Source organism: Bos grunniens, chromosome 6 (assembly GCF_055505025.1).
Source record: "Bos grunniens cultivar Pamir isolate PY7600 chromosome 6, Bosgru_T2T1.0, whole genome shotgun sequence".
Taxonomy (NCBI): Eukaryota; Metazoa; Chordata; class Mammalia; order Artiodactyla; family Bovidae; genus Bos; species Bos grunniens.
Window position 1 is genome coordinate 72755275 of NC_141170.1, and position 21297 is coordinate 72776571.

The 21297-nt window shown below is 41.9% G+C and overlaps 1 protein-coding gene and 2 long non-coding RNA genes across 11 annotated transcripts in view; 2 read left to right on the forward strand and 1 right to left on the reverse strand.

Moving 5' to 3' along the window:
• Window positions 1-554, forward strand: part of LOC147370865 (uncharacterized) — a 34372-nt gene extending 33818 nt beyond the window's left edge. For both annotated transcript variants that reach the window (XR_015165512.1, XR_015165510.1), the window contains exon 6: window positions 292-554. This is a non-coding gene — a long non-coding RNA (uncharacterized LOC147370865). The remainder of the gene's footprint in view (window positions 1-291) is intronic.
• Window positions 1-21297, reverse strand: part of RBPJ (recombination signal binding protein for immunoglobulin kappa J region) — a 242818-nt gene that overhangs the window by 147908 nt on the left and 73613 nt on the right. For 2 of the 8 annotated variants that reach the window (XM_086406221.1, XM_086406232.1), the window contains exon 2: window positions 11280-11466. The exons of 3 other annotated variants lie outside the window; for them this stretch is intronic. In XM_086406221.1, the coding sequence (XP_086262347.1) occupies window positions 11280-11350 (71 nt within the window). In that variant the 5' untranslated portion in view covers window positions 11351-11466. Of the gene's footprint in view, window positions 1-6266; window positions 6411-11279; window positions 11467-11913; window positions 12234-21297 lie in introns of those variants that run through there. 3 more of the 8 variants (XM_086406222.1, XM_086406242.1, XM_086406237.1) reach the window with 3 other exon arrangements.
• LOC147370866 (uncharacterized) lies at window positions 7623-17694 on the forward strand. The gene is made up of 2 exons (XR_015165515.1): window positions 7623-7730; window positions 17528-17694. It is a non-coding gene; the product is annotated as an uncharacterized LOC147370866 (long non-coding RNA).

The following is a 21297-nucleotide window of genomic DNA, read 5'->3' on the forward strand; positions in this document are numbered from 1 at the left end:
GCGCTGCCCCTGTTGTCTTGGGCCCCTACAGCTTGGCCAGGCTGGCACTCACACAGCTCTCAGGGGTAACCCACAAGGACCACGCACTGGAAAACCCAGGCCCTCAGGTTTGTAGACTAGTTCCAAGCCCAAGAGAGGAGAGAGGCTACTGTCCGGTGGTACAGGGGGTGGAGTAGAGATTCCTAAATCATTAACTAAGGAATTCCATCAACATTGGATTTGTTCATGAGTGCTAATGTTACAGAGGGGGGTCAGAGCCCAATTTTCACAAGTTTGTCTTTTTTCACTTAGAATCATGTGGCCCAATGATCTGTTTCAGCCAAGATACAGAATACCATCTAGCCAAAAGAAACAGAATAATTTCGAAAGCGATTCTACAGGTTGAAGAAGGAAGATATTTGAATCTGCCCTTGCCGCAAGGGGCACAGAAAGATGTCTTTGCTAAATAGCCGTCTCCAAAGATAAAGGGACACTAAGCCTAACACTTGAAGTTTGCCTGTTTAAAGCTTTTTCTTAACACAGTGTGTGCTCGATTAAAGATCACACAATCAAAACCATTGTTGTATGTCTGATGTCTTGGTGAAGCAAGGACTTGTTTATACTTTTCTCTCCCGTTTAAATGATTCAAAGGGTTTCATATACAGCATTTAACCAGCAAACCCAGGAAAATGGAAAAGTAATTGACAGAGACAGCATTCCAGTGGGTTAACAGCAAAGCAAGTACAAGCCTAGAGCCTGAGGCCACTTTAGATTTTTCATAGATTGCATGTTAATAGACTTCTGTGGATTCACCAGAACACGTAGCAGCCACCCTCACATCCAGCGTGCCTCGACCATGGAAGATCCCTCAGCCCCCAGAGCTCATCTCTCTTGTTTTTTAGTTGCTAAATCGCGTCTGACTCTTCATGACCCCATGGACTGTAGCCTGCCAGACTTCTCTGTCCATGGGATTTCCCAGGCAAGAATAGTGGAGTGGGTTGCCATTTTCTTCTCCAGGGGATCTTCCAACCCAGGAACTGAACCCACCTCTCCTGCTTGGCAGACAAATTTTTTATACCACTGAGCCACCTGGGAAGCCCCAGAGCTCATCTAGCATGCTCTAATTTCCAAAGCTTGGCTTTAGTCACTTAGGAAAAGAAGGCACTTTAAATTCACTGCAGCTTCAAAATTAGCATGTCACTTTTAATCTCTCTCTTGGGCCATGAAAATGATATGGTTTGGGGAAGCGGTGACAACTGTGACTTGTCAAGACACCTCCTGCCCCGGTGGTTTTCCTTCAGGCCACCAACTTGACATGTTACCTAACCACACAGCAAGTCATGAAGTTGGGAGGTGTAAGCAGAATTATAAAATGCCAGGTCCCACCATTTTATTTTCTTTATTGGGAAACAGGTACCTACAGAGATTCAGAGCCTTGCCTAAAGCTACTGAGGTGGGATTTGAATCCAGTCACAGTGCACTTTACTGAATTAGGATTACCAGTCTTTGTCTAATTACCAGCCTTTGTCTAGAACAGGTGTCAGGGAACCAACAGCAGCGCAGGGGAAAGAGCACCTATAAAGTCAGCATGGAAACTTTCTGTGCCTACACTTACTTGATCATTTATGTCTTATCAACAGGGACATCTAATCACTAGTAGTCACTATAAGCATTCAGGGACAAAGTAGGCAGCTCTCCATCACTTAAATTCTATCTTCCTCTATGCCTTCTCATCCTTGCCCACCTGCCTGGGTATTCTAGATTCTCCCTGATCCAAAATTATACCTTCCCATATCTTCTTTCTGGTTCCAGAAATTCCTCAAATCCATTCACTCTTCAGTACATACTTACTGAGCACCTCCTGTGATATACCAGGCACTGTTCTAGGTGCCAGGGGTGGAGAGGTGAACAAAGTAGCCCAAATTACTGCACCCTGGGGTTTCTGTCCCAGAGGCTAAGAGTGGGAATGTGTGAGAGAGTGAAGCAGGTGGCAGAAGATAGGAGAAAACTAAAGTGGGATGCCTGGACAAAGCATGTTAGGTGGTGACAAGCACGACTGAGGAAAGCAAAGCAGAGAAAAGGGTAGCATGGTCCCTGTCAGGGTGGGGACTACATCTGTAGTTGGGAAAAGCCACCACTGAACCAAGACTCACAGCCACAGGGGAGTGGATCAAAATTAAACTCTTCTGCCCCAAACCAGAGATGACACAGATGCCACCAGGAGAAGCAAACATGGTCCTGAACAGATTCCCAGAAAGATGTCTTGATGGTTCTACAGCTTTCAAGAAGAGGGAAGAGAGACTTCCCTGGTGGTCCAGTGGTTAAGAATCTTCCCTTCCAATTCAGGGGATGTGAGTTCTATCCCTGGCTGGGGAACTGAGATCCCACATGCCTCGTGGCCAAAAATAAATAATAAATAAATAAGGGAAAAAAAAGAAGAAGGAAGAACATTTGGAGTCCCAAGCTCTGGGAGAGTGGCTGCAAGGGGCCCTAGGGAAAGCTGTGGTCACCTCATATGACAACAACAGCCATTTCCCCACTGCTCCCTGAAAGCTGGTGAGACAGCAGTGTGACTAGCTCCCTGGCCCAGGTCTTCTAGGCTTTTCCAAAGGAGGGTGTGCACCTTTTTTTAAAATTGGAGTACAATTGCTTTACAATGTTGTGTTAGTTTCTGCTGTACAATTGCGTGAGTCAACTATATGTACACATATCCCCCCTCCCTCCCCCTGGGTGCGCATCTTTGCTTAGTCATGTCTGACTCTTTACGACCCCATGGACTGTAGCCCACCAGGCTCCTCTGTCCACGGGATTCTTCAGGAAAGAATACTGGAGTGCGTTGCCATTCCCTTCTCCAGGGGATCTTCCTGACTCAGGGATCGAACCTGGGTCTCCTGCATTGCAGGCAGATTCTTTACTGTCTGAGCCACCATCTTTGAGTTAAAACAGTCCAGGGAGTTGTTCTTCCCTGGTCTTACCATGTATGCCCTCCTTCTCTTGGATCCCAGAATGGCCTTGGAGGTCGGCAGTCCTTGCTGCTTCCAGGGTTTCAGGGTGAGCACTGGAAGGGCCTTCACCCTAGCCTCCTTGCCAACTTCGTGCCTAGGCCGGGGCCGGGCAGCATCCCACCTTCCCGGAGGTCGCCAGCCAGACAGTTTTGGAAAACGGGGAGCTTGGAAAAAAGTCACTTGAATTTTATAAAGTGGTAACTACTGTGAGGCTTTAGGTAATTAAACCTAAATGCCATTTTCCTGCTAAAGCTCTTGGGTGAGGTAACAGTTCTCTTTAATGTCAACTCAGGAAGTTTTACCCAAGAAAAAGGAGGTGGGGTGGTGGTGGTGTTTGCCAAATCAGGAAATGTGAATTAACTGACAAGGAGCTGAGAAAAAGAGACAGAAGCGCCCCAGAAGAAGGGAAGTGGGGACAGTGATAGGCAGTTGGACCAATGAGTAAATTCGGGAAACACTGGGCCAGTTGTCATTGGAAATAAATTCTGCTGGGAGCACCTTCCATTTTATTGCAGGTTGCTCTGAAAAACTTGGAGGGAAAGAAAACCCCAAACTTAATGCCGTCTTCATGGAAGGAAAACCTAGGTATTAACAGGGATTCCAGCCTCGGTAATGTCAACATTCACCTTGGGCCTGGAAACTCTGGCTTCAAGAGCTTGCTCCAAGTTCCCGGTTTCACACCACAAGACTCACCAAAGCTTTCGGTGCAATGTATGATTTTAAACAATGAATACATTATGTAGATCAAATCAGACTTTCCTCCCCTCCACGAACCCTCCCCTGGTGTTAGACCTACCTCATGGTTTCAAACCTGGTTGGCACACCCTAAGGACAGAGAGAAGAAAGCCCTGTTTTTAAGCAGGTGTTCAGGAACCAAGATGAATGAATCACTTTGGAAAAAATGAAGGCAAAATGCAAGTTCATCTGTTACCAAATCTGTAGTGAGTTTTAGAAAAGAGAATTAACCTTTTCATTTTCCTCTTGCAGATATTCTTTTAGTTTTATCTAGAGTCAGAAGTCAAAGGTCTGCAGTACAAGGAATTTTTGTCCAAAGGGTTTTTGCCGTAAATATCTGTGTTTGCTCCCTGCCTAATTTTCAGACTGTCAATTAGGGCTGTCCTAGACAGGGGGCCTTTCAAGGGACTAGGCACGTGACCCCAGGCACTGGTCCTGCAGAGGTGTGTGCACATGGAACCCTTGCATGTCTGTTGTGTGTGAGTGTGTGTTGGGGGGAATGACGCTGGACAGAGTGAATGAAAGGACATCATAGTTTACATGCTGAAGTCTCCTGATGTCTCCACGCTAGGTCTTCAACAAAAAGACTTCACACAAATTGGACCTGGGTCGGATGGAGTGGGGTGAAACGCTTTCGAGAAAGACCACATCAATGCTTTTCAAACTCTAGTACCCTGGGTGCTTGTTAAAAAATCTCCGAGGTCCCACCCCCAAGAGTTCTGTGTTCCTAGGCCAGGGTGGAGCCAGGAATAGGTCTTTTAAAACACCAGACCAGCAATTTCACTGGTTGAGGTACACCCGTTGACTTTATGAGCCAGATTCAGTTTCCTCGCAGTCTTTCCGTTAACTCTTTAGTGTGTTGCTTCCCTTTCAGATTTTGGATCCTTCTTGAAAACAGACATTCGCAGTCTCAAGGACATCTGGGATGCCAGTGTGAACTCTGCCCTTCTTTCCCTCAGGCATTTTTCCCCCACCTCACTCCCCAGCCTCAAATTCTCCTCACCCCTCGCCTGCTTCTCCTTTTCCTTAGTTTAGTTCCAGCAGCCAATTCATGAGCTTCCTCTAAAGCTGGGGTTATCAGAATGAATTAAGAAGCTGAGGTCTGGTTGAGGAGACAGACGTATTGAACAAAGCATTTCCACAGGGTGAGCCACATGTTAAAATGATCGAAATTCCTGGGGCTCAGAGAGAAGGGAATTTGAGCAAATACTTTGAATGACCCCAAGTGCTATGGCTTACCAGTAGCTGAAGTGGTGGTACAGGTCCAAGCTTTCCAGATCCTCCCCACAACAAATTAAAGCACATGAATTTGCTGATTGCTAGTTTTTACCAGGCAAATAGCCCAAGAAGTCAAATATCAGAGAAAAAGAGCAAAATTGACTCAAGGTTATAATTAGGAAATGATACAGTGTCCAGGAGTTTCCCAGGTGGCTCAGTGGTAAGGAATTCACTTGCCAGTGTAGGAGATTCTGAAAACATGGGTTCAATCCCTGGGTCAGGAAGCTTATGTGCTTGTGCTAGTAGCTCAGTCATGTCCAACTCTTTGCAACCCCATGGACTAGGCTCCTGTCTGTGGGGATTCTCCAGGCAAGAATACTGGAATGGGTTGCCCTGGCCTTCTCCGGGGGATCTTCCCAACCCAGGGATCGAACCCAGGTCTCCTGCGTTGCAGGCAGATTCTTAAGATTCACTCTAGTATTCTTCCCTGGAAAGTGTAGCCTGTAGCCTGTAGCCTGGTGGGCTACAATTCATAGCATCGCAGAGAGTCAGACATGATTTAGCAACTGAAACACAAACAACAAAACAACGGATATACCTACACGGCTTCGAGACTGAATATTCCTGTGCAGTGTCCAGAGTGCCCAGAAATTGAACACACAGTTTGTTGTTGTTGTTCAGTCACTCAGTTGTGTCCAACTCTTTGCAACCCCATGGACTGCAGCACCCCAGGCTCCCCTGTCCTTCCCCACCTCCTGGAGCGTGCTCAAACTCAAGTCCATTGAGTTGATGATGCCATCCAACCATCTCATCCTCTCTCGTCCACTTCTCCTCCTGCTGTCAATCTTTTTCAATCTTTTCTAATGAGTCAGCCCTTTGCATCGGATGGCCAAAGTATTGGAGCTTCAGCATCAGCCCTGCTAATGAGTAGTCAGGATTGACTTCCTTTAGGATGGACTGGTTGAATCTCCTTGCAATCCAAGGGAACTCTCAACAGCCTTCTCCAACACCACAGTTCAAAAGCATCTTGAACAAACGGTTATCAAGTTAATATAGGAAGTCTGTTCTAAACAGGTTTTCTAATAGATTCTTGCTCCCTTCATTTGCATAGGCAGGGATTGCTTGGGGGATGTAGTGGAGCAATTGGGAGATATTTACCCCTCCCCTCCCCTCAACCCCCTTCACTGCAGTTCCCTCTCCTAGGGGCAGTGCTTGACCTTGGAGGTGACACTTTCTGGTTTTGATCCCAGCTCAAAACACTTAAAACTTAAACTCTTAACAACTCAAAACACTTAAAAGTTAATTGGTAAAGTAGGCATAACAAAATACCTTTGCTTCCAGCTGCTTGACAGTGATGCGGAGAAGATTTATGCACTGTTTCTGGCAAGTGTGTTCCCCAAAGGAGCAAATAGTGTGTGCACCTCTAGTGAGAAGGGAGACACTGAAGAGACTCTTTCCCCCCCCCCCCCCCCACTGTGCTCCTTGCGGGCTAATTAGAAAACAGATTCATTAAGGCTCCGCCCCAAAGCGTGAAAGAGACCAGAGAGTATTACATCATTTCCTCTGTATCTTCCCTAAGGGCATCCTGGTTTTGGAGAGAATGACTCAGGCCACAGAAATGAAGCAAAAACAGCCCAACTTCCAATACTGATTATTTTGGATCAGAACCTCACACAGAAGAGAATACTCTTTTGGAAAAACAAAGGAGTGAGGCAAGCAAAGACCGTGGTTTTGTGACTGGGCTGAAAATAAAACAGAGGGAAGTTGACGCGAAGTCAGAGCATGTGCTGTGCTTTTCCTTCTCCCTTTGTGCAAAAATCAAAACAGCTTACAGACTTACTCAACTAAATTTTAGGAAATTTAGATCAGTAAAATTCTCAGAATAGAGGCATTAATTTAGAAGTTTACGCTTATTTTTTCCCTCTTTTTTTTTTTTTTTGTAGGAATGTCAGATGTAACTGGGCAGATAAATAGGAAGATCTTTTTTTTTCACATTCTGCAAGTAGTTGTTGCTCTTATATTGAAATTGTAAAATTTCCTGCCCCATGACTGCTTCATTAACTTCATTTCTTTGCCTCCAGCAGTAACCTGTCCTTAGAAATCTATGTTCTTGCTTACATGATGGTGTTGTTCAGTCACTCAGTTGTGTCCAACTCTTTGCGATCCCATGGACTGTAGCCCACTAGGCTCCTCTGTCCATGGAATTCTCCAGGCAAGAATACTGGAGTGGTAGCCATTCCCTTTTCCAGGGGATCTTCCCAACTGAGCGATCGAACCCTCCGCCTCCTGTATTGCAGGCGGATTCTTTACTGACCTCTCTGTCTCCCCTCTTTGCCCCCTCATAGCAAAGCCTTTTGTAGTGATCTTCTGAAATTGCACATGAGATCCTACCATTTCCTCCACGTTAAAACTTCAACAGTCTTCCGTTGCCACAAGGGACGTCCTCTGAGCTACCAGGGAAGCCCTAGGAGACAATAGGCTACTGATATTTACATATGAATAGGAGTTGCTCCCTTTTTTAAAAAACGTTAGTCCAATACACTCCAAGGAACCCAAGAATGGTCCTTGAGCAGCGCCCATAGCAAATTCCTAAATTGGGAGTTTGTTATTTTGGCTGTTTCGTTTACACTGGGAGCCTGGACCCGAGACAAGCCTTGTTGAATCTCCAAGCCCCACCCCTCCAGGCTCCAAGACTGAGCACACACAAGCAAACATGACTTGGGGGAAATCAAGTTCTCTTGTATCTTACAGATTTAGAGATCCGTTGAGCTCCGTGAGCCCCAGGGAAAACAGGTAAAGTAAATCTTAGGTTTCTGTGTAACCCCATGTCCTACTCTATCTTGAAATCAAGAGAAAGGTCAACTTGCTAGCCATTTGCATCATGAGAAAGTGCAAGTTTAAAGCCATTTGGGTTTTAAAAGTTAATGTTATGAAAGAGAAGTAAAGTACCTCTTTGGAACTTGTGCAGTTAGACAGTAATTAAGAGGTTCAGATTATGGAAAGAAATTTGAAAAACATTTTTGAACATTAACACTTCTGCTTTTAGCACAAATTTCCCTGGGAATTGTAGAGTTTCCACCACTGAAGATTTCTTAACTGAGATCAGCAGTGATAGCTGATTTTGTTTAAAGTTGAATGCAGTGTCTCACAACTCTTCTCTGAAAAGTCATCCATCCATCCTCTATTTCCAGGATGTAGACTTTGTGTCCAGCAATGTATTAAGTGCTGGGAGCACCCAGGGAGTAAGATGTGGCAGGGCAGTCTGCTGGGGGAGAAAGTGAAGTCGCTCAGTCGTGTCTAACTCTTTGCAACCCCATGGACTGAAGCCTACCAGGTTCCTCCAATCCACGGAATTTTCCAGGCAAAAGTACTGGAGTGGGTTGCCACTTGATAACTTCAAAGCATAAAATACCCACTACAGTAGGCAGAGAGCTATGGGAGCACAGAATAAGGGAACCAACACCATTCTGAGGGCTAAGGGAGATCCTCAATAAAATGATAAACTAAGCTGAGACTTGAGCGCAGTGAGCAGTTAGCCAGGGAGGCACGCGGTGTGTTGGGGAGAAGTGTCCGTGTTTGTTGGGGAGAAGTGTCCGTGTTTGTGACTGGACTGGAAAGGCAGACAGTGAGTATGTGTGAGAGAGTGAGTGAGGGTGTGTGCATCTGTGATGGGAAGGAATGTGGAAAGAGAGAAGGAAGGAAGGGAATTACATGGCAATATAAGGAAATATGGGGGCAATGGAAGACTGTTGACGTTTTAAAGTGGAGGAAATGGTAGGAGCACGTGTGTAGTTTTGGAAGATCACTACAAAAGGCTTTGCTATGGAGGGGGCCAAGAGGGGAAACAGAGAGGTCAGTTAAGAGGCTGTTATAGTGCTCCGGGCTAATGTGCTAGAGATCTAGATTAATAAGAATTTACTGATTAATTCAACAGATGTATTTAGCAGTTTGTTGAGACCCAGTTGTGAACAAAAATGTTTATCTGCTGTAACAGAGGTTAAAAATCTGATGGAGGAAATAGACATGAATGATGTAATTGTACATATAAATGTTAAATGGCAACTGTGGTAGGTGGTACTGTGACAGAGACTGCTTCTCCCCCTCCCCCCAACCTGTTGTTTGCTTCTTTGTCCAGGTAGACAGCTGAACTGAATTTGCTGTGGGGTATGGTCATATGTCTGAAGTCTGGCCAAGGGCGTCTAAGTAGAAGGGATGGCTGTGGAGAGCAGTATATAGAGAGGAGCCAGTCCCCCTAAATGTGTGGAAGAACCCCCTAAATGTGTGGAGGAAAGTTGCCCTGACAACCTGTACACAGGCTTAGAAATGTGGGTTCAATCCCTGTGTTGGGAAGATCTCCTGGAGAAGTAAATGGCAACCCATTTCAGTATTCTTGCTTGGAAAATCCCATGGACAGAGGAGCCTTGCAGGCTGCAGTTCATAGGATCACATAGTCAGACACAGCTGAGCATGTGATGGATGAATGGATGTGTTACATGAGGAGGAAATAGTTCCTGACGACTGACTGATGACATAGTTGAGTCTGTTTGTTATATCAGCTTTGTCTACCATAAACCAAGATATATTATAAAAGAGAGGTACAGAGTAAAATTGGAGGACTGGGCATGGAAACTCAAAGCAGCAGTCAGAGTGGAGAGAGGAAAACTGAATGAGAAAGGTATCCTAAAAGCCAACAGAAGATATTTAGTTTCTAAGTTAAATCAAATTAGAACTGATTTTTCTCTGATACTGTGCATAATGGGCAAGATTCTGGTGTCAAACCTAGAATGGTCATAAGACTTTGCTAGATTAGACAGTCATTTGAAAGTTCTGGTTTAAACTGGCTGAGAAGTTCTTATCTGTTGACAGAGAATTTAAACATATGCTTTAGAAGTTTTGCCTACAGTTATACAGACTGCACAGAATTTCTGACTCAAGGCATCACAGGAGCTGAAGTTCCTTTCGTTGTGGTTTTCTTTTTTCCCTTTGATTTTGCAAAATTCTCAAAAACGGATTTTGTGTGGAATGATTTTAATAACTAAAAAAAGGACCAACCACTTCCCTCTCTTCTTCCCCTTTGTCCTCTATTCACTTTTCTCAGTTCTCTTACCTTTGACTAAAGGATGGTGCCTTCCTCATTTTCTTCCTACTTCCCAAAGTCCAAATTAGCGCTTCCAGTCAATGTAAAACATTTTCCTAAGGAGATTATAAAAATGCTTTTCTGCCTTTTTCTTCTGGCTTTCCACCTCACTCTCTTAAAAACAAACAGACAAACAAAAACTCCTCTTTGCTGCTTATCCATTCAGCTCAGCCCTCTTCTCTTCCTTTTCTGTCTCTTCTCATCCTTTCCTCTTCTTTCTCATTTTACTCTTTGCCAGTCTCTTATGCTTCTATTAGTACTTTTAAAAGGTTTCTTTCTTTGCTTCTGCACCTTGGTTTAAGGCTACCACAAGTCAGTGCAATGTCTTCCTCAGTTCCCAAATGGTATGTTTTTTTTCCCTCATCTGTAAGTGGGCAAAATCAGGCCTTTCCCCATGCATTCCCCTCCTCTATTTTTTTCGTACCTTTTATATGCAAGATACTGTTTTAGATGGCTCATTTTCTCTGCCCTCAAGAAACTTACATGATAAGCAAGTAAAACTTTAATTATGCAAGATGTGTCATGCATGAGCAAGATAGGCAAGGAGTCCTGGTGAGATTGGAGAAAAGAGCAATCAAGTGGATTCAGGAAACCAAGGGGAGGATGGTGATGTGAAGGATTTCATTTTGTGGTTTGGCAAAGTCAGCGCCCTAGGAAAGTACAAAGGAGTAAGAAAAGAGTGGCATTTCAGTGAGGAGCACTTCAAAAATACAAAATGATCTGCAATTGCAAGGTACTGCTATTTTTGTCCTCTTATAGGTCAACACCATCAGTGAAACAACTTCAGAAACCTCCATTGTTTGGCCATTTAAAAATGTCAGAATTATCAGAGCCTCTGGGTTTATATCCTGAGTCAGCTAAAAGTTACTATAGATTTAAAAGGTAAGAGAGTTGAAGATAAAGAGCATTAAAAGAATTTATGGTATCCAATTCTGAGTATACCATAGCTAAAAATAGAGCTGTAGCTGAAATCTAAAATGAGAGAATATTCAGCAATGACCCTTTATTTTTTGGGTTTCTGCCCTTAAAAGTTTAATAATTTTTTTTTTTTTTTCAGCAAGAGCTCTTGTCCTGATTAATGCAATCAGTACATGGAAGAGGATCTGTATTTGTACCAGACAAGGCATACAAATTGCTCATCATGCTCAAAGATCCCTTTTAAACATATAGGTCCATGCTTGCTTTGTTCTGTATGATCCTGTTACCTTTGAAGCAGCCAGTGGGCGTACAGATGTTTCTCTGGGAGGGTATGATGAGGGGGAAGGCAGCCCTCCATAGACTTTGAGATGACTTGATGTGAGCACTCTAATGGAAATACCGTCTACTTGATGCACCAATAGACCTGCTCATGTCCCAGCTCAGATTCTCTCTTTGTCATGGGGTTTAAGAGCCCTACAGGGAAAAAAAGAAAAGAAGGTGGTAAATGGAGACATAAGAGGGACCTAGAGCAGAGAGAGGTAGGAGAAAGAGCTAGGAGAGGTGAATACGGAAAAGTCAATTGGTAGTAAGTAGGTTGAGAGATGGGAGACCAGCAGAGAAGCCAGGTCATGAAAATGGTGGACGGCTTTTGCTGCTGTTGAATGACTAGAGCTACTACTGCAACCTGAAAAAAACGGAGTGATACCCTCTAAGGCCCCGACTGTAGCCACCGAGACTGTTCTAGGATTTCTCACCTCTCCATGTGTTCTTTCCACAGACTTCCCCACTAACTGATGTAACACTAACATGTCTCTGCTCCTTCTTGCAGAAAAAATGTAGCTCACTTAGTAATTCACAGATTATGTTTTTATACTAGGTCACCATATGCAGAAAACTTACTTTCATGGGCTGTAGCCATACCTGTTCAAGTTGAAGTGTTGCTAATTACATAATAAAATCCATTGTCTAATTTATTCAGGTTGTAGATGGTCTTCTGTCCTTTCTGGTTCCTCTGTCTTTAAATATCTCTGTGTGTGTGAAGTCTCTCGGTCGTGTCCGACTCTTTGTGACCGCATGGGCTGTAGCCTACCAGGTTCCTCCGTTCATGGGATTCTCCAGGCAAGAGTACTGGACTGGGTTGCCATTTCCATATCTCTGCTGCTGCTGCTGCTAAGTCACTTCAGTTGTGTCCAACTCTGTGCGACCCCATAGACGGCAGCCCACCATATCTCTAGTGCCAGCTAATACAGAGAAACTAGGTGAATGCAGGGAGAAGAAACTCAAGTTAAACTACTTGTTATTCTAATATTTGGTGATGGGAAAGTAGAAACTAATGAGTAGGTGGTAGAGCAGAGAGAGGTAGCATATGTATTGGTTTAAGGGTATGTTTGAACTTGAGCATGACTCTATCACTTTAAGACTCAAAATAGGAGGAATAATACTACTTTGTAGGGTAGTTTTGAGGATTATATGATTTATTAGATGTAAAAGGCTTAGAAAAGTGACTATCCTCCCATACCCACCCACCCATAGGGCTAGTTGGGGATTAAATAGTTTAATACAAGTAACACTTTCTAAAGTACCAGACACATAAAGTCAAGTGAATATTAAGAAGTACTGTAACAGCAACATGACTACTATAATTCCTCAAGTGGCTTCTCAGTTAATGGACTGATAATTTATATTCCAACCCACCGTGTTCTGTGATGAATGGGCACATATGATTGAAAGTTGCAAGAAACTGCCACTTGGGGTGATGAGAAAAGCATGAAACCAGGAGACCAGAAGTTTTGTTCCAGCTCCAGCACTAATGGGGTCTGTGACCTTGGTCTAGTCGTTTGAGCTCTCCGAGTTTCAGTTTCCTCAAGTGTTAAATGAAGGTCACAGTGTTCTTCCAGTTCATAAATGCTGTGATTCTAAGCCATCATGTGGTTTTAAACTTTAAAAACTTGGTTTGTAGACATGCTTTTATAAGCAAATTAAAATGTCTTTGCAGTTGATAATGACTTCAGTTGTTCTAGACATGGAAGAAATTCCGTTTCATTTCCTGAGACCATGTTTCATAGGATCTTAAATAAGGAATGATGTAAGTTTTAATACATAACATTACTCTCTAATCATCACTATATTGTTTTTAGTGTATATTTCTATTAATAGCATATCGTAAACTAAGTGGTTAAAAGTTAAGCATGTACAAGGATAGTCACTGTAATTAGATATGGCCTAGAAAAAGTAATTTAGGGATTGTCTCTGGTGGTATCTAAAATTTGGTATCAGTCTCATGGAATTTATTATATTAGGAAATCTATAAAGTTGTAATCAATCCTGTCAGTTCCCCCCTGATTTCTCCAGAAGCACCATACTAGTTAAAATTTGTGTAGCAATTTTCCCCCCTCAGAAGCCAGGGATCCTTCTATTCCATTTTTATTTCCAAAGTCAGAATAGGGCCGTGGTTTGGCAGCAGAGGGTGTGGTTTTGATGAGGTTAGCTAGGCAAGGAAAATGAAACACTACAACAATTGTGAAGACAATTCACTGTGTAGAGACCATACATCCTTGAGACGTCTGTGTTTATGCATAAAGTATCTCCAAATGGTTTAGAATTGTTCACGGATCCGAGGGAGGGCCGCTGCTGACAGGAGGGAGGGATGGAGGGAGGGAGACAGGAAAGAAAAAAGTGAAGAAGGAGGAGAAGAGAGAAGAACAGGAAGGGAAGGTGGAAATAATATTTGAATATGAACCATGGAAATATTGATGTTACAGAAAAACTCAAATGAACTTTTTGGCCAGTGTAAAACAAGAAGTGCCATTAATGATCAATTCAGCTTACTAATTATTCATAAGGGAAACTGAAGTGCCAAAAAGTTCAGTACTTGCTAGAGGTTCCCAGGTGGCACGGTGGTAAAGAATCCACCTGCAAATGCAGGAGACACAGTAGACACGGGTTTGATCCCTGAGTCAGGAAGATCCCCTAGAGGAGGAACGGCAACCTCCTCCAGTAATCTTGTCTGGAAAATTCCATGGACAGTAGAGCCTGGCTGGCTATAGTCCATGGGGTTGCAAAGAGTCAGATATGACTGAATGACTGAGCACGCACAGCACACACACACTCCGGTACTCAGAAGCCAGATCTTAGGTGATTTCTGAAGCTGGGTATTCATTCATTCTGGAGAAGGAAATGGCAACCCACTCCAGTGTTCGTGCCTGGAGAATCCCAGGGACGGGGGAGCCTGGTGGGCTGCTGTCTATGGGGTCGCACAGAGTCGGACACGACTGAAGCGACTTAGCAGCAGCAGCAGCATTCATTCACTCATTCATTCTTTTAGTCAAGCAACGTTATTGAAAGACTTCTTTGTGTAGGCATCATGTTATGCATTGAGTGACAAGGGACTCCTTCAGCTTACATTCTGTGGGGAGAGATGCTATAGTATAAGCTAGTTACCCGATAAATGTAAAGATGAAATCAGATTGTTGAGTGCTTTAAAGAAAATAAAACAGGGCATTGGACACAGGGTGATGGCATGTATGGGGAGGGAAGACTCCTTTGAAGAGTTAGAGAAGGAAGGAACTGTGCAAAGATTGTGGAACAGAGCGTTCTAGGCAGAGGACTAGGCAGAGAACTTCCCTTTCTTCTCTTCTACTTCCCCCACCTTCCTGCCCCTTCCTCTTCCTTCTCCTCCTCCTTCTTCTTTCCCTCCCCATACCCCACCCTGTGCTTTAAATGTGTTAAATATTATCCTTAGAGCAAGCATGAAGTTCTGGATTATTATCAGTCTCTAGTTTAGAGAAGGGACAGCTGAGGTTCAAATGAGGTGGTGCCAAGGGCAGTAAGTGCTAAGACCCTAAAGTGGGGATGCATTTGGAGGATTTGAAGAAAGAAAGCCAGTGAAGCTGCAGCACAGTGAGCAGGAGAATAATGGTGTGATTAGAGGTAGGAGAAAGAAGCCTGGGACAGATTAGGAATAGTCTTAAGCAGGCAATGACTTGATTTGTTTTGTAGTTAAGAAAGGCCAATCCAACACTTTTCACTGGAAAAGACCCTGATGCTGGGAAAGACTGAAGGTAGAAGAGAAGGGGACAACAGAGGATGAGATGGTTGGATGGTATCAGCGATTCAGTGGACATGAACTTGGGCAAACTCCGGGAGAGGGTGATGGACAGGGAAGCCTGGCATGCTGCAGTTCATAGGATCCTGAAGAGTTGGACACGACTTGGCAACTGAACAACAAGCTGACGCATTGTATGCAGAGTGGATTAGAAGGGGCTGGAGTGGACACAAATAAACCAACTGAGATACTATTGCTCTTGTCTGGGTGCAGGGTGATGTGCCTCAAGAAGGCTGCAGTAGAAGTGGGGGAGACTGGACAGATTCTGAAGCTCAGAGCAGACACAGTTAGGCATGTCCCCCAACCTTGTTACTCAGTGTTCTTTTTACTAATAAGGGGGAAGATGGGCTTTATAAGTAAAGCAAAATCCCAGAATCTTTAAATTTGATTACCATTATTTTGTACTAATATTGTTTTAGACCGTGTAACTATTTCAAATATGATTACTTTATCTAAACTCAGAGGGCCCAAGAATCCCCCCATTATATTCCAATTATAGCATAAAAATTATTCATCACAACAAAGCAAGCAGGTGTTAAGATTTTCATAAATACAAAAATAAAGTTCCAGTTTATGAGTTGAAGTCAATGTAGATATAGCTCAATTTCATGTATGTTTTATACATTTATACCCACGTGAAAGTGAAAGTCGCTCAGTCGTGTCTGACTCTTTGTGACCCCATGGACTATACACTCCATGGAATTCTCCAGGCCAGAATGCTGGAGTGGGTAGCCTTTCCCTTCTCCACGGGATCTTCCTAACCCAAGAATCGAGCCCAGGTTGAGCCCAAGAATACTGGAGTGGGTAGCCTATCCCTTCTCCATCGGAGCTTCCCAACCCAGGAATCGAACCATGGTCTCCTGCATTGCAGGTGGATTCTTTACCAACTGAGCTAGCAGGACAGTCACATACCCACATAGACATTCACATGTCAATGATTTTAGTCTGACCAGTGATGTTAAGGCAAATCCACAAAATTTTACTGTCTAAAGTGTCCTAATGTATAGCACAAGGAACCATATTCAATATCCTGTGAAAAACCATAATAGAAAAGAACATAAAAATGTATATATGCATATAACTGAACACTGCTGTACAGCAGAGATTGGCACGACATTGTAAATCAGCTATACTTCAGTAAAAAAAAAAGTGGATTGGCAGACTTCAGAAACACTTCCAATGTTGACAGTTAAAATAACTGCTTTTAAAAATGTAACTGATCAGGAGAAGTTGATAAAAATTCAGTGAATTAAACTCTTAATAGTTTTCACTTTGTTTTGTTTGTATTTTGTGTGCTATAATGGCACTGGCAGATACTGCTTTGGTTATATTGTATAATATTTAGTCACTCAGTTTAGAATATTTTCCTAAGTGTGGAAAGAACTTAAGCATGATATAAAGCTCATGGAACCTGCCCCAAAACCTACAGGTCAAATGTCCCTGTAATATCAGTGGCTGTCATTAAACACCAGTAATATTCCCCAGATGCTTTAAATATGTTAAATATAATCCTTCCAACAAACATGCAAGTTTCATGTTATTGTCAATCTCTAGTTTAGAGAAGGGACAGGCGCAGTTCAAACATGGTAGAGGAAGCAAAACCAGCCTAGTTTGTAGGCCCAGTCATTTTCTTTCTTTTTACCTATAACATTTTGTTTTACTTTTACTTTTTTTTTTTTTTTTTTATACTTTTTGATTTTTAAAAGAAAGTAAAGTACTGCACTGTGTGGTATGTGGGATCTTAGTTCCACAGTCAGGGATGGAACTTGTGCTTCCTGCATTGGGAGCACAGTCTTAACAACTGAACTACCAGCAAAATTCTCTAGTCATTCTGATATGCTCAGTTTTATGAATCATTCAGTCTGCCTTCAGAGTAGAGAAACAATGACTCTTAAATCCACATTCAAGTTCAAAAGCTGATATTCTGCAGCCAAAGTCCTGTTTGATTGTTTGTCCTGATGTTTTCCATCATGATGGTCCTCACCTAGAAATTCTGCATGAAGTTACCTATTAGGTTAGTGTTTCTCAGACTTGAGCAATGTATGCAACTCCGATAGGGAATAAAAATTTATTATTGATTTAAGTCAGTTTCAAAGAATTTGACTTTAAAGTGTACAACCAGAAAGCTGTTATGAGCTCCTTATGCTTATAATTCTTACATATGCAGTGATAGAACTGGAGGCAAGTTTAAAAATTATATTAAAACAAAACTATTTAAACCTATAGAAACTCTATGGTCTACATCCTTGCAGCCTTTCTGGCCTCACTGTGAGAGGGATCTTAGATCCTCAGCCCAGGTCAGAACCCCAGCCCAGTGGTGAAAGCTCCGAGTCCTAATCACTGGACCATCAGGGAATTCCCTCATTGGATTCTTTTTATTTGGCTTTTCACGCTGTGGTAATATTATTCCACTATTCTTCTCTATTCCAGCCACATGAACACCTGTCTTCCTACAGAGCACCTGCCGTCACTGAGTCTGCGGTGGGAGCCAGCCTACTAGGTTTGCCTCTGTTCTGTTTCTCTTAGTCCTTGACTTGACATCATGGCAATCAAATATAATAGTAAATAAAGGCACCTACACTGGTTGGTAATACTGGGCTTGAAACTGGTCATTCAGGTGATTGAAATAATACTTACAACAATATTTTAGTTTATCTCAAAAATGTAACCACAAAATTTCATTTTGTAAAAAAAATATGTGGACTTAAAAGAGTATGTCAGTGGAAACACAGAATTCCATGAACTCTGCTTTGAGAAGACTTGTGTCTACACTCTATAGCCTTAACTTCTAAGACTAGGAAGCTGATACCACTGGCTTTATTTTTTATACTGTTGTTGGATATTTTACCATGGACATGATTTAATTTTGCAACCAAAAAAGTCACCACTTAATCTCATTAGTTATCAGGAAAATGCAAATTAAAACTACAATGCAATACTATTATATATCCACCAAAATGTTTAAAATATAAGAGACAAACCAGGATTGTGAGGATATAGAGTAACTGGACCTCCTTTATATTGTTAGTAGGAACACAAATTGGTATAACTACTTAGAAAACTGTCTAAAAATACCTATTAAAGCTGAAAATACAAATGTCTGTGACCAGGCAATTCCATTCCCTGATGAACACCCTATAGAAACTTAATAGTTCATCAAAAGTCATGTAGTAAAATGTTCACAGCATCGCTATAATACTTCCAATCTGGAAACATCCCTAATGCCCATCAACAGTAGATTGGATAAATAAACTGTGATATGTTCATACAATCAATTATTATATAGCAGTGAGAATAAAGAAATTATTGCTACATATTGCAATAACATGGAAGACTCTCAGAAATACAATGTTGAACAAAAGAAGCCAGATACAAAAAAGTACATACTTCTTATGTTCATATACACACACATGAAATTACATAGTATATGATTTTATTCATACAATTTCTAAAAACAGCTAAAATCTGTGCCGTTTTGTGAGTACTCCTAGAGAGGGTAGTGGCTAGGAGGGGGCTTAAAGGGAACTTCTGGGGAACTGGTGATACTTAATTTCTTATTTTCAGTGATGGTTAGTTGGATGTAATAATTTATTGAGCTAGATAATTTGTACTCTTTTCTTTATGCATTCTAGCTTAATAAAATGCTTTCTTAAAAAAAGACCTTTCAAAAGTCTTTTGGCATTTAGATATTGTCACTTTTTCTTTGGCTTTTGAGGTGCTATTGTTTTTCTCTCTCCTTGTCTATTTCTTTGAATTAATTTATTTTTTTACTGAAGGATGGTTGCTTTACAGATTTTTGTTATTTTCTGTCAAACCTCAACATGAGTCAGCCATAGGTATACACATATCCCCTCCCTTTTGAACACCCCTCCCACCTCCCTCCCCATCCCACCCTCTAGGTTGATATAGAGCCCCTGTTTGAGTTTCCTGAGCCATACAGCAAATTCCCATTGGCTATCTATTTTACATATGGTCTCCTTGTCTATTAATTCAAGGACAAAATTTTTTTTAATGACCAGCTATATACAAAACACTGTGCTAGGCAAAGAACTCTACTGCACCAATAGGAAGATGACAAGTTGTATTTTGAAAGTTTGAAAAACTGTTGTAGAAGCTGCTTGTCAAGACTTTGAATTAATCTTCAAGATTCTTTCCAATCAGAGCTTCATATTCCCTCTCTGGCTTCTGTATTAAACTGTTTTGACTTAGTGGTCACCTCCCAGTTGGTGTTCTTGGCTTTTGCCCAAGAAAATCCTGCTTTCTGTTCTGTGGTCTCTTGTTCTCCCCAGCTGTTCCTAATCTTTGAACTCTTAATCTGCCATCTTGGATATATCAGATTCTTTCTGGCTCCTCTCTCCCATCGCTTCTTTTAAGAATTTAAGGGATGAAAAATTCCTCCAAGTCTCCTTTGGAGATTCAAGTTTGCTCTGCATTCAAGGAGTTATTCAGTATTATCCATCTATCTATATTCATCAATTTTGTTGTTGTTCAGTCACTGAGCTGTGTCTGACTCTTTGCGAACCCATGAGCTGCAGCATGCCAAGCTTCCCTGTCCTTCACTGTCTCCTGAAGTTTGCTCAAACTCATGTCCACTGATTTGGTGGTGCCATCCAACTATCTTATCCTCTGTTACCCGCCTTCTACTCCTGCCCTCAATCTTTCCCAGCATCAGGATCTTTTCCAATGAGTCAGTGCTTTGCATCAGGTGGCCAAAATATTGGAGTTTCAGCTTCAGCATCAGTCCTTCCAGTGAATATTCAGAGTTGATTTCCTTTAGGATTGACTGGTTTGATCTCCTTACAGTCCAAGGGACTCTCAAGAGTCTTCTCCAACACCACAGTTTGAAGGCATCAATGCATTATATTAATTCTACATATAGTTGTTGCTATATCCCCAAAACGATATAGTTTACTTTCTTGTTTGGTATTAAAGTTTGTTTTGGTTACAAAATTTTCAAAAGCAAATACTCTTGACTTCAGTAATAAGTAAATAAATGTCACCCCTATCACTTAGCATTATTTGGGAGGTTCTACTATGAAATAAGACAGGAAAAGCAAATGAGAATTTCAAATCATGAAAAAGAAAAGGCAAATATATTAATATTTTTGTTTACATATAATATACTTCTATGCCTGGAAATCCCAAATGACTCAAACCACCAAGATAACTGGTAGAGTCACTGAATATAAGATAAATTTTAAAAAATTAGGTATAGTTGACTTATCATATTGTGTTAGTTTCAGGTATGCCACATAGTGATTCCATTGTTTTTTTCAGATTATATTCTTTTGTAGATTATTACAAGATATTGAGTGTAATTCACTGTGTTACACAGTAAATTCTTGTTGCTTATCTATTTTATGTATAATAGTTTGTATCTGTTAATCTCACACTCCAAATTTGTCCCCTCCATCCCTCTTTGGTAGCCATAAGTCTGTTTTCTGTCTGTGAATCTGTTTCCGTTTTGTACATAGATTCACTTATATTATCTTTTCTATTCCACATGTAAGTGCTATCATACAGCATCTTTCTCTGATTTACTTCACTAAGCATAATGTTCTCTAGGTCCATCCATTTGTTGCAAATGGCAGTATTTTTTTTCAAGACCAAGTAATATTCCACTGGAGATTTATATATATACCATATCTTCTTAAGCCAGTCATCTGTTGATGGGCACTTGGGCTATTTCCCTGTCTTGGCTACTATAAATAGTGCTGCTATGAACATTGGGGTACATGTGTCTTTTCAAATTAGAGGTTTTGTTTGTTCCTGATACGTACCAAGAAGTGGAATTACCGGATCATATATAAGAGAAGGCAATGGCACCCCACTCCAGTACTCTTGCCTGGAAAATCCCATGGATGGAGAAGCCTTGTGGGTTGCAGTCCATGGGGTCGCTAAGAGTCGGACACGACTGAGCGACTTCTCTTTCACTCTTCACTTTCGTGCACTAGAGAAGGAAATGGCAACCCACTCCAGTGTTCTTGCCTGGAGAATCCCAGGGACGGGGGAGCCTGGTGGGCTGCCATCTATGGGGTCGTACAGAGTCGGACACGACTGAAGCGGCTTAGCAGCAGTAGCAGCATAGTAGTTATAATTTTAGTTTTGTAAGGAACCTCCATACTGTTTTCCTTAGTGGCTGCTAAGGTAAATATTTTTAAAAAACAGTAACTTCTCTGCATATTAGAAATATAGAAATT